Genomic DNA, 13,078 nt, shown 5'->3' on the forward strand with positions numbered 1-13,078 from the left:
ATCCTCACGGCAGACCCTTCCTCACAGCAGCCAGGTGGGGCAGAGGCCAGAGCGCAGGCGGTGTCTGGAGACGTGAGCACCGATGTGCTGGCTTACTGAGCCTCCCACACTGGCGATTTCCTTTCTTCAAACAAGTGGAGTCTGCCATCGAGGCCCCGGATCTGGCCACGATCAGTGGTGTCCCTTCATTGTCAAATCTGACACTTCTCCATTTCCATCTTCCCCGACTCCTCTCTCATTTGGTGCTAAGACCACGCCCTCTACCCTCAGCTGGAGAACTCCATCCCAGAATTTCTGGACAGCAGCTTCCCCCTTGCGTCGGCTTTGATCGGGGAACTGCTTTGGGCATCAGCCCTTGTGGTGCTGGTTACCATTTGGATATCTCTTGTTCTGTCTACCTTTGGGCAGGGGTGGGGGTGGGGGGGAATCCTTGATTTCTGCTCGTGCGAACTTCTGCTCCCATAACAGAATTGGCTGAGCTGGTATTTTGTGGCAGTGCGATGAATGGCTGGGGCCAATGCTGACCAGTGACAGACTGCTGGGAACCACGGGCTGAAGGCACTGGGGCTGGCGTCGAAATGCCAGGAGAGAAGGAGGAGGCTCATCAGCTCTCGGAGCCTTGCATTTGCACAGCCCAGTCGGCAGCTCCGATATCAGAGAGCATGCTGTTTAATCAAACCTGAGCTGTAAGGAGTCCAAGCAGCTCTTACGGGCTCCTGGGGACTTAGGTGAAAGTCATATTCAAAAGGGATGGGAGGCGGGAAGGAAAGTTATGCTGGAGTGTGCACCTATTTCTGAAACCCCAGAACGGCCTCACGCTTTCTCTTAAGGCTTTGTGCACAGCCGGCAGGAGGAGCTTTGCCCTTGCACCTCTCCTGCCCACCTCTGCTGGCCTTGACGCATCCCTCGGATGATGGGCCCACATCTTCTTGGGGACTGCTTCCTTCTGGACAGCTCTGCTCGCTGGGGATCGTGGGAGGTGGTTCTGGACAGTTCTGCTCGCTAGAGATGGTGGGAGGTGGCAGCTGTCACAGCATGCAGACAGCCTGCGTGTGTAACCTGTCAGCTCTGCCAGGCCTGAGGTCAGGGACGCACCTCGTCCACGGCTGTGTATCTAGCTCTGGCACACAGTAGGCACTCAATAAGTGTACAGAGAATGAAGGAATTCGTCTATGGTTGTCCTATGGAGGAGAGGATGATATTTCGAAGGTTATCCTTTGGAAATGATGGAGTTTCCAAAACTGGGTTGAAATTGTGGTTGGTCCTGCCCCTTAATCCACAGGACCTCTGGGCACATTTATCTTCTGCACGTTCATCCTCTCGCTTGGATAACGGGAATGGAAGCCCTGTGCACTGACTGGGTCGCCATAAAAAGGAGAATATTTATCGAGCACGTAGCACAGTGCCTGGTACACAGAAGGCACTTGTAAAACGCTCCTTCCTTCCTTGTTCCTTCGCAGACTGCTGTGCGGTCACATTCTCTGGTGATGTTCTCCAGGAGTACGTGGGCACAGCTGAGGTGGTCCCTGCTTGAAGAGAAAGCTGAGGCACACGTCTGAGGCTCACCCTCAGACCCTTTCCTGATTTCAGCTTCTTCCTGGAGCTAGTGGGTGGGCAGGGTGCAAACCAAACCCCTAAGTGAGCTCAGATGGTGAGAAGCAGCAGGCTAGTGTGGCCACAAGTGTAACCAACAGGGTAGGGGCAAGGAAGGGCATTCGTGTGTGTGTGTGTGTGTGTGTGTGTGTGTGTGTGTGTGTGGTGAGGGAGCATAAGGCAAGCTGACACCTCGCAACCCCTCCCCCACTCCGTGGGATGTGTGTGATAGTACTCAGGCACTCCTGGCTGCCCAAGGACACAGGAAAGGAAAGAAAACAAATGGTTAACTGATAGAGATCACAGTCCTGCAGGACCCATGTCTTCATTAGTTTACAAATGTCTTAGTAAACTACAAGAAAAAGGCAATCTTCTCAACAGCCTAATCTCCAGAAATCCTCAGACTTAGTTTCCTGGAGCCCCCAAATCACCCTCCCCTCCACAGTGATGTGGGGAACAGGCAAGGAGGGAATGGTAGGTAAAGTTAAGTTGCTTTATAACCTGCAGCCCACCGATAGATACTTGAGATAGAACAGAGTCACACATTTCTCCAGCAACCCCCTCCTGTCCCAACGCTAATGTCTTACTAGAGAGAAAACAACTTTAACTTGACAATAGCAAGGTCTCCAGTATCCTAGAAGTCCTCTTTAGCATAGAAAGCTCATTTGGAAATTCCTCCCCCCACCCTTTTTTTTGTCTTTACCTCCCCTAACTCCCTAGTATACAATTTTTTTATAATGTTTATTTATTCTGGGGAGAGAGACAGAGCATGAGCAGGGGAGGGGCAGAGAGAAAGGGAGACACAGAATCCAAAGCAGGCTCCAGGCTCTGAGCTGTCAGCACAGAGCCCGACGTGGGGCTCGAACTCACAAACCACAAGAGCATGACCTGAGCCGAAGTCAGATGCTTAACTGACTGAGCCACCCAGGCGCCCCAACTCCATAGTATATAAATGGTCACCCCTCACACTTATAATGCAACTCTTTCTGCCCAAGGGTCCTGTCCCCGTGCTTTAATAAAATCACCTTTTTTTGCACCAAAGACGTTTCAAGAATTCTTTCTTGGCCATCAGCTCCACACCCCCACCACTCCACAACCCCATCGTGTGTGTGTGTGTGTGTGTGTGTGTGTGTGTGTGTGTGTCTCAGGGAGGCTAGGAAAGGCCCCTGTCTCCAGGTGCCCCCACCCCCACCCCTTAAACCACCTAGCTTCAGTAGCACTAGATGTAAGCATGGCTTTAACCAGAGTGTTGGGGCTCTGAACCAGGTTCAGGTTCACCTGAACCGCATCTCTGAGGGCTCAGCAGCCTCCCTCAGGGCGGGGGAAGGCAGGAGCAGAGTGCCGCTGTCCTGATTACTGTGCTGATAACCTTAGAGGCAGGCCCCACACAGCCAGCCCTGCTTCCTCTCTGAACAGGGAGGCAGGTAACAGGGTGGACTCAGACCCTATTCCAGTTGCCTAGGAAATGAGCTCCTGGCAGACAGGCTTCCAGGAGGTATGTGGGGACAACAGCAAAGACTTGCAAATGAGGGTGATCAGGCTGCCCACAGAGAATGCGACTGTAAAAGACACACATAATGGATGAGGTCTGGAGAGCCAGGGGGCTCCCAGGCCCCAGCAAGATCCCCTGGCTCCGAAATTGGTGGCATTAACATATCCAGAGAGAGAACCTGTCAGTCAGAGAGGGGTCAGGAAGAAAGAGAAGCTGAAAATGAGTCTTGGGGGCAAATTTTTAAACAACGAAATAGCTATAGTTACAACACCACGCTCCACGCTAGGGACTCCATATTCACCACCTCACGTTAATTCTCAACATCCCTACCGACCCCTATTTAACTACCCCATGGCCACCATATTTACTGTTAGCAATCAGGGCTAAACTTCGGGGAGCGCTTTCTCTGTGAGGGCACTTTGTTAAGTGTTGGCTGTGGGTTATGGGAGGGCAGTCAATACCCCCGAAGTTAGGAGGGCAGCTTTGGGGCAGGCTGCCCGATTCACATCCTACCTGGACCCTCACCAGCTTGTGCTCTCGAGCAAGTTACACCGTCGTGCCACAGCTTTCTCTTCTCTGTGCGTGTGGTGGGGGGGGGGGGGGGGCGGTTGTGAGGCTTAAATGGGTTATCTCATGTAGAGGTGAAGACAGCTCTCCAATGCATGGAATAGCACTTGACAAATACAACCCGTGATGATGGGCGTGGCCATCATGATGGCGGTGGACATGGGCCCATCAGGCAATGGGAGCAATAAACAGCATAAGCGTAGAACCCTTGGGATAAGCCCAAGATAAGTGAATTGTCCCCTTGGCAATGCTGTGCCTGAGGGCATGCTTCTTAATCTAACCCACCTCGTCTCTAAAATGAGTTGTGATGAGGTGAAATGAGAAGATACAGGCAGAGTGCTGGTAACAGTGCTTGGCACATAGTAAGTGCTCAATAAACGTTAAATGTCATCGAGATAGCAGGATTAAATGATGAATTAACCCAAGGAAGTGCCATGTAGTCATGGCTCTTGGAAGGCAGCCAGTCGGCCTTGCTTGGTGCTACCTCGGCCTGGTCTTTTCAGATTTCTGCACTCGTTCAACAAGTATTTATAGAGAAGCTATGCGTGCCAAGGGAAATTTGATGCGGGAAGGTGGTTAGACATCATCCTGGAGAGAACAGAATAAAACTGAAATCTGTCATTCCTGCACGCTGTCAGAATACAGTATCCGCGTAGGGTGGCATGTTCGTCCCCTAGAAAGCAAAAGCAACATTTGCAAAGCAGATGTTTTAAGTTTCAGGCAGTGAACAAAGATGAGGATTCTTCAGGATTAGTGAAAGGGGCGGGAAGCTTGCCCAGTCTCATGGATCTCCCTCTACCTTCCGGAACAGCCCTTGAAAGTGCCAGGATGTATCAGGCCTCTACGCCTGTTAGTCCTTCAAGTCCATTATTGACTACCCAACTCTTTTCGAGGCCTCCCCTGTCCACCACACTGGGTCACCTGGTTGTGAGTCTGAGCTCCTGGATCTTCTCTGTCTGTCTGTACCCGTAACAAGAACAGCAACAGCAACAACAGTTGAGAGTAGCCCCTAGAATGTAAACCCCATGAGGGCAGGAACCTACGGGGCCTGTTCTGCCCACCGAGATAGCCCCGCACCTGGAACAGTGCAGGGCTGCGGCAGCCATGACAATTCGGGGAATGAAGCACGTTCCAAGGCATTTTGCCAGGTGCTGTGCAAATACTAGTATATTTAATTTTCCCAGGACCTTAAGAGGAAAGGAATAATATGATCCCCTTTTCACAAATGAAGAAAAAAAAAAGTTACAGAAAGTTAAGTACCTTTCTGGAGGCCAACTAAAAGCTGAGTAAAGCGTACTCAGAATTGAAAGGCAAGGCTGGAGACACCTGGGTGGCTCAGTCGGTTAAGCGTCTGACTTTGGCTCAGGTCATGATCTCACAGTTTGTGAATTCGAGCCCCACGTCGGGCTCTGTGCTGACAGCTCGGAGCCTGGAACCTGCTTCAGATTCTGTATCTCCCTCTCCCCTACTTGTGCACTCCCTCTCTCTCTGTCTCTCAAAAATAAATAAACTTAACAAAAAAGAAAAAGAAAGGCAAGTCTGAATGACTCCGGGGACAGCACTGTCACAATGCAGCACGCTGCCTGGCACATAATAGGTACTCACTAAATATTTTTTTGAATAAGTGAATATAACTACACAGCTTCTCATTTTATAAGGAAAAAAGTGGAGACGGTTATATGAAGTCACCCGGGGGCACCAAAGCTGGCAGTCTGCAGTGGGAAGGGGTGGGGGTGGGGGCCTGGCAATGAAGTCCAATTCTGAGTGTTGTGAGCAATTCTGAGTGCTGTATACTGACCATTCCCTCACACGAGGCTATCGTTAGCCCCTTTATTCATTGAGAAAACATAGGATTGGACAGACGATACTGCCCCAAGTCACACACCTGGTAAGAACCAGGATTCGGATGCAGGTCTGCTGCGCCCCGCTGAATCCCACTTGACGCTTCTGAGATCCAGCGGAAGCCACACATCTACCAGCTCCTTTAGGAGGAACTGGCGAAGAGGCGGGGGAGAGATTTCAGTGAAATCCTGCAGCTGTGTCCGTGCGAATAACTGATTTCCTTATTTTCCAATTGATCTGTTTGTTTTTGCTATAATATTAGCTGGTTGGTAAGCAACTGCTGAGGGGAGCCATGATGCTGGACTGTGTGGGGAAAGGTCCCCCCAAAAGGACGATACGAATGTCTGGGGGGGTCCAATGAGAGGCCTGCCAGTCAGCCTGTGCTGGTGTCCCGGGGTCTGAGAGTGGTCTGGCCCCTTCCATTAGGGAGCAGGCTGTCACAGAGGGAAGCCCACCTTCCTCCGCTGACACTAAAATTTAACTTCGCTGGGGCCTCAGTTTGGTCACCTGTAATAACCGTTACCTCACAGAGAAGTGTGAACAAGAGAGGTGACGTATAACAAGGCAGCTGGCAGGCTTGCTGGCCCATGTTAAGGGCTCAAGAAATTGTAACTATCCTCATTTTTAATATTAACGTTTTAACAGAGTTTGGGGAGAGCGTTTTGTTGGAAATCGATGCTGAAGAAGTCAGTCTCGAAGAGGGTCCGCCGGCCTTGTTGGGGTCCACAACTCTCATGGCAAGCTCATCCCAAAGTAATGATATAATCTTAACCTCATCCCAAAGTAGTGATATAATACTGGTCACGAAGCACATCCACTTTTAGTGTCTGGATCAGAAACACATTCATCCCGTTCACTGGGGACAAAATTTTCCAGAAGCTGATGGCAAGCCAATATGGTTACCTTCACATGAAAAGAACAGTACGTGCTTATTTGGGGCTCCTGATAGAATCATATTCCTGACCAGTCCCCCCAGTTCTGGTGCCTAGGAATTACCTAGGTCAGAGGTCACAAACTGGTGGCACAGGATGGGGGTGGGAAGTTCTATTCAGCCTGAAGACATATTTGATTTGGGGCTCAATAGTGTTTTTGTTTTTGTTCTTTAAACTAGTTGTCAACATTAAAAATCAAAACACAAAAATCCAAGTTTCCAGGTTCTCTTGAAAAATATGAAGACCTCAGCCCTGTCCCCCATTCCCAAAGCAATCATGCCACAATTAGGGTGGAGAGAAGCCAGCAGCCAGAGGTGGGGGCTGGGCTCAGCATTCTTGGCTCTTTTAGGCCAAGACTGCATTTCTGCCTCCTGATAAAAGTTCATTTCTTCATTTTACAATGCGGAAACAGGCTGCTAAAAATAGGATTGCTGGAAGTCACACAGTTCACTACGGCACACGGGGTGAGTGGGAACAGGATTCCTGGGTCTCAGCCAGCGTCCTGTCCACCATAACACTCAAAGTCAATGCCAAGATATCCTGCCCAGTCCTGGAAGGAATGGGCACAGCAGATCAACAGGTGGCCAGCATGTGGGCCAAAGCAGGCAGGACTTCTGGGTGAAGGCTTTGCAAAGGAAGACTTGGGTGGCAGCACTTGGAAGAGATTCCTCTTCCCTTTCAACGTCTAGACACCTTTGCAGAAAGTTACTGATTTCAGCTGCAGGATCCCTCACTGGTCCATCTAACTGTCGCCCTGCTGCTTCTGATCCCTGGGTCAGGCCCTCAGTGCCTCCCACCTGAATTAATGCAATCGTCCCCTCACTTATCCCCCTTCCTCTGGCCCTGCTGATTGAGATCCTTCACAAAGCAACCAGAATGATCCTCCTGAAATGAACATCTAATCCGGCCATTCTCTCCATGATCTTCCATTGCTTTCCTCCCTCACGGAGTCCAAACTCCTCAGCATGTTTTACACGAAGTTCTGCGGGACCCACTCTGGCTTACATTTCTGGCCACATCATCTCTTGCTGTTCTCTTCATCAAGGCTCTCACCACCCTGCACCTCTGGAATGGACAGCTCCTTCTACCTGGAACATCGCTACTTCTACCAGCAAATTCCCACTCAGCCTCCGCTTAGATCTATCTTCTTCAGGACATCCTTCCTCCCACCCCAGACTAGGTGAATTCCACTGGGAGGGGGCACAGTCCCTCACAGAACCTCAAGAATTTACATCTTTAATGGTCATTCCTGCTGGCTTGTAAATGCTGGGATTCACAGTTCCTCTCTGTGTGGCTCACATACATGGGGACACATAGTAGGTGCCTTACAAAAGTTCATACACTAAATGAATGACAAGATGGAGGGGAAGAAGAATCAGGAGAGTCATAATGTCTTTTCACTCTAGACGGGCAAGTCACAGCTTCCCTGTTCTCAGTTTCCACATGTATACTTTAAAGAGAAGACTGGATAATACAATGCAACACTCCAAAACCAAATACTCCAACTAAGAAATGGGTAGAAGACATGAACAGACACTTCTCCAAAGAAGACATCCAGATGCTCAACAGACACATGAAAAGATGCTCAACATCACTCATCATTAGGGAAATGCAAGTCAATACCGTGATGAGATACCACCTCACATCTGTCAGCATGGCTGAAATCAATAGCACAGGAAACAACAGGTGTTGGTGAGGATGTGGAGAAAAGGGAACCCTTTTGCACTGTTGGTGGGAATGCAAACTGGTGCAGCCACTCTGGAAAACAGTGTGGAGATTCCTCAAAAAGTTAAAAATAGGACTACCCCACGATCCAGTAATTGCACTACTGGGTATTTACCTCCAAAATACACAAACACTAATCCAAAGGGGTACATGCACCCCAATGTTTATAGCCGCATTATTTACAATAGACATACGGAAACAGTCCAAGTGTCCACAGATAGATGAATGGGTAAAAAAGATATGGTGTATATATATATATATATATATATATACATATATACACACACACACATGCCCCACAACGGAATATTAATCAGCCATAAAAAAGAATGAAATCTTGCCATTTATTACACATAGATGGAGCTAGAGAATATAATGCTGAGCGAAATAAGTCAGTCAGTAGAAGACAAATATCATATGATCTCACTCATATGTAGAATTTAAGAAACAAATGAGCAAAGGAAAAAAAAAGAGAGAAACCAAGAAACACACTCTTAACTATTGAGAACAAACTGATGGTTACCAGCGAGGAGGTGGGTGGGGGGACGGAGGATAGGTGATGGGGATTAAAGATATGCTTATCATGTTGAGCACTGAGTCATGTACAGAACTGCTGAATCGCTGTATTGTACAGCTGAAACTAATATATCACTGAATGTTAACTATACTGGAATTAAAATGAAAAACTTAATAAAAAAAAAGATTGGACAAGATCATTTCTTCTCACTCAGGGTAGGGTCTCTGGGCTGCTAAAGGGCCTGTGAAGAGAGCAGCAGAGCAGTAGAAGCCATGTGCACTATTTCAAAACCCCTGAGGGGACCACACACCTTCCTGTAACAAGGTGGCAAAGGTCAACCAAGCCTCAGGTGACTGGGTGTTAAGAAAATGTTAATTAGCGGGCAACACTGCTTACCTCATATTGAGTAAGGTCTTGATTAGAGATTAATAGAGTCTTTGATCAGTACAACATAGGAGTACAACATAGAAACATATCTGTTCATGTGTGATGGTTTTTAAAACCGTTATGCCCATGAGGTAAGATAATAAAATAGTGCTTGGAGGTGGGGAGCAGACCACACACTCTTAAGAGAGGACCAGTTCACCTTAACTCCTGGGAATGGAGGCCCCTCAGGTGCTCCCGCAGAATAGCTCCACAGGGGGAGGACGGGCCCCGCAGTCTAACCCTGATTCCTCTCTTTTCTTGGTGGAGGGCGGCCCGACCACTGTCTGTTCCTGAGGGACTCCCAGAGCCTGCAGGCTGCAGCAGCTTCAGATCTACACGACTCAGGCGCTGAGAACACAGTCTGGCCACACGGGGGCACCCTGAGCCCACACACTGGGCTTCCAAGGCCCAGCTGGAGCAGAGCCTGAGGACAGATCCATTCCTGGAGCCCCAAAGCCCATGCTCTTCGGGAAGACACCTCCCATCCTCCCTGGCCGAGGGTTATGCTGCTTCAGGGTCGCAGACCCTGCTGGTGGAGACAGAGGGAGATTGGAAGGGGCTCCTCCTGTGCATAGGGGAGGGATTGAAGTTATGAAACCCCAAGATCACCCTGGAAGGAAGTCTGGTTCAGAAAAGTGGACAGAGAACACAGGCTGCCTTCCCTTGCTCCAGAGAGTAGGGTGGGGAGGGAGCTTAGATCACACCTGTGCTTTGGCTTCAGGACAAATGGCTGAAAGTGTTTTGGAAGAAGAGGCTTTTTTAACACTGGGAGCAACAGGGGCACCTGGGTGACTCAGTCGGTTAAGCATCTGACTCTTGATTTCAGCTCAGGTCATGAGTTCACGGTTCGTGAGATCGAGGCCCATGTCGGGCTCTGCACTGACAACAGGGAGCCTTGCTTGGGATTCTCTCTCTGTCCCACCTCCAGCTTGTGCGTGCTCTCTCTCTCTCAAACATTTCAAAAAAAAAAAAAAAAGAGTGATGGAGACAGTAAGAGAAAGACTGAGAGACAGAGGCAGATGGACACACACACACACACACATACACACACACACACACAGAGGGAGGGAGGGAGGGCAAGAGAGCAGGAGAGAAAGGATTCAGATCCTACCTGGTTTGGGTGTAGCCAGGCATGTATGAAGCAGGGAGGCTTGCCCACTTGGAGTTTAACAGACACTGGTTCAAATTCTGGAGCAAGCAGAGGACTCTGCCCCTTTGAGCCTCACGGTTGCCCACAGTCTGAGGAGGGTAACCATGCCTGCCTTTTGGGTTTGATGTGAGGCTCCAGCGGGATAATTCATATGTGCAAACCACCTCTCATGGTACCTGGATCCAGGCAAACACTCACTGGGTAGCAGAGATAATTCGTGCTGACAAAAGCCAGCAGTAAAGAATTAAAACAAAAGGCTTGACCGCTTACATCTTGTGACTTTAGTTTTCTCACATGGGGACTTTAGGGCTATATGAATTCAACAGTCCCTTTCAGTTCAGATTGGTTGTTATTTCATAATAAATGCCATTCCCCACACAGCCATCTATGCCTGACATGAGCCGAGGGCTCTCTCCAGCTGTTGGATGCCTGCCCCTCCACATGGGCAGAGCTTCTGGAAAGGGTCACTGGACAGTCAGAGAGGCAGCCAAGATGGAAATTCAGCACGTGGCTCTGGAGTCGGGCCGGCTGACCCCAGCTCCCGCAGTAGGTGTATAACCTTGTGCTAACAGCTCGCGATCTCAGCTGCACACACTCCCATTCGGAAAATAAAGATAATAATAGTCCCCAGCGCAGGGACTGCAGGGGGTGGGAATGAACTACTTGTCACGCACTCAGAACCGCGCTTGGCACTCAGCAAGCAGTTCAATAAATGTTAGCCTTCACTATCACTCTGATCTGTTTTACAGAATAGGCAGTGATCTTTCTAGAATGGTTAGATGAAGGTCATCTGATCCAAAACTGGAAGAGGGACGACACGTTTTCATAGCAGCTACAGAAAGAGCATTGGACTGGGAGCACAAGAGATGTTTCTGAGACCAAGCTCTGCCACTAACATTTCCGTATGCAAAGTGGGGTTCCAGCCTGCTCGTCAGGAAAATGAAGACGCTGGCTTGCCTGATGGCCCTTCCAAACCCGAGAGGACCATCTTTAAGAGGGAAGGATTGGACTAGCGCCTAGGGACCATCCTGCACGAGCTGATGTCCCCATGGTCCTCACCTGAGGTACTCATAGAGCCCGTACATGGGTAGGAAGTCGATGTCTGACAGGAACATGTAGGGTGTGCCGACGTGCTTCATGGCCACGTTGCGCAGCAGGTTCACGGGGTAGAACTGGCCCTCCTTGTACACGATGTGGTAGGCCACATTGTGGCGGCTCATGAGCACCTCGGAGCCCTGTGCGTAGCGGAGGAACTGCTGGGCCTCGGCATCCGACAGGTAGAGGGCCAGGCTGATGGGTCCCTCCCAGTGCTTGCAGATGGCCTCGAGCATCTGGAGCCTGGACAAGACAGGGAAGGTGAGCCACGGGGACCTGGTCCACACACCATCCACCCAGCCTCCTGAGGGGGTGGGGGCAACTCCACCTCCACAGACACCTGGTCAACCAGCTCCCAATCCAAATCCCTGCTCTAACATTAATCACGGTGCAATGAGGGCAAATCCCCAAACCTCAGTTCCTTTATCTATAAAATGGCCATAAAGACACTTACCTTTCTGGTTCTTGTCTTTATCTGCTTCCAATTGAAGGTGTGATACTGACAGAGTCATATCCTACTATCAGCCTTCTCTTTTCAGACTCCTCTTTCCACAGGGGTGGGGATGATTATATTAAATGATATAAAGATCCCCTTCCAGCTCAAAACTCCATTGCCTCTCCTCTCTCAGCAAAGATGTACAAGAGCCACACTGCTCTGCTAAAGCAGTGACCAGCCATAGAAGATTTAGCCAAACTGGGGTCATAAGTTACAAGGAGCATTAAAACAGGGGTGATAACAACTATGATCACCGACTCATTAACTATGCACCAGACCCTTTCCAGAACTCCCTCAACAACCCTGTGTATGACCATCATTTCTCTGATGGAGAAACCGGGGAATCCAGATGTCCAGTCAGCTTGGATTCTTGGATGTGGACCAGACCCGTACAGATGGGTACTGGGACAGGGCCTTGGAGACAGTGAGAAGAAACAAATACTGGGAACGGAAAAACATGTGAATGCCAGGGACAAAAGTTTGCCTGGAGTTACGCTGTCTTCATTTGTCAGAGTCCTTATTGCCTCAGGGTCTGAGCCAATTTTGCGAGGCGACATGACAGGCACCAAGCCAAGGATTATGGGCAAGGAAGAAGAAAGCCCAGAGAAAAAACAAGAGGTGCTTCCAATGGAGAGGATTCTACAAAAATGAAGAGAAATCTATAAAGATTTTTTACCCCCCAAAGGCATTAGAAGTGCCTGGCAGATAGGATCTATGGTTAAGAGACAGCAATAGCCTATTTCAATTTTTTCTCTGCCCAGCAAGAGGTACATAATCAGCAGTCTCCTGGTCGGATGCCCACTTTATTCGGACAATTACCAGGAAATAGATTCCATGCATTTCCCTGCTTCTAAACAAAAGAAAACAGGCACACCTATCTTGTGTCAATGGCTTTCTCGATGGACTTTCAGAGTTTCCTCTCAGTAATTCTGTGAATTGCTATTGCCTGGAGTTGCTTCCTCTTTCATGACAGGGGATTAAGATATTCACTAGGATAAAATGCCCTCCATTTCTCATACTTTTTACTTACTAATCAAATTGACCACAGCCAGTTTTCAAAGAGGGTCTGCATTCTCCACAATGCCTGATTTCCCTGAAATGTGCATTTGGCTTAAGCCACAGACCCTGTTCTCCACTGGGCTCAGAGAACCTGGGAATTTGAATGATCCCACGTGCACTGCACTGTTGCTATCTGTGAAGCAGGGCGGGGACCGTGCATTTGGAAGGGACAGCTGTTTGTACA

The 13,078-nt window shown here is 49.2% G+C and overlaps 1 protein-coding gene across 1 annotated transcript in view; it reads right to left on the bottom strand.

The window, feature by feature from the left end:
- LARGE1 (LARGE xylosyl- and glucuronyltransferase 1) overlaps positions 1 to 13,078 on the bottom strand; it is a 512,482-nt gene that overhangs the window by 20,068 nt on the left and 479,336 nt on the right. Inside the window, exon 11 of the mRNA XM_030322309.1 lies at positions 11,304 to 11,582. Within this exon, the coding sequence (XP_030178169.1) occupies positions 11,304 to 11,582 (279 nt within the window). The remainder of the gene's footprint in view (positions 1 to 11,303; positions 11,583 to 13,078) is intronic.

The sequence above is a fragment of the Lynx canadensis genome, chromosome B4 (assembly GCF_007474595.2).
Source record: "Lynx canadensis isolate LIC74 chromosome B4, mLynCan4.pri.v2, whole genome shotgun sequence".
Lineage (NCBI taxonomy): Eukaryota > Metazoa > Chordata > Mammalia > Carnivora > Felidae > Lynx > Lynx canadensis.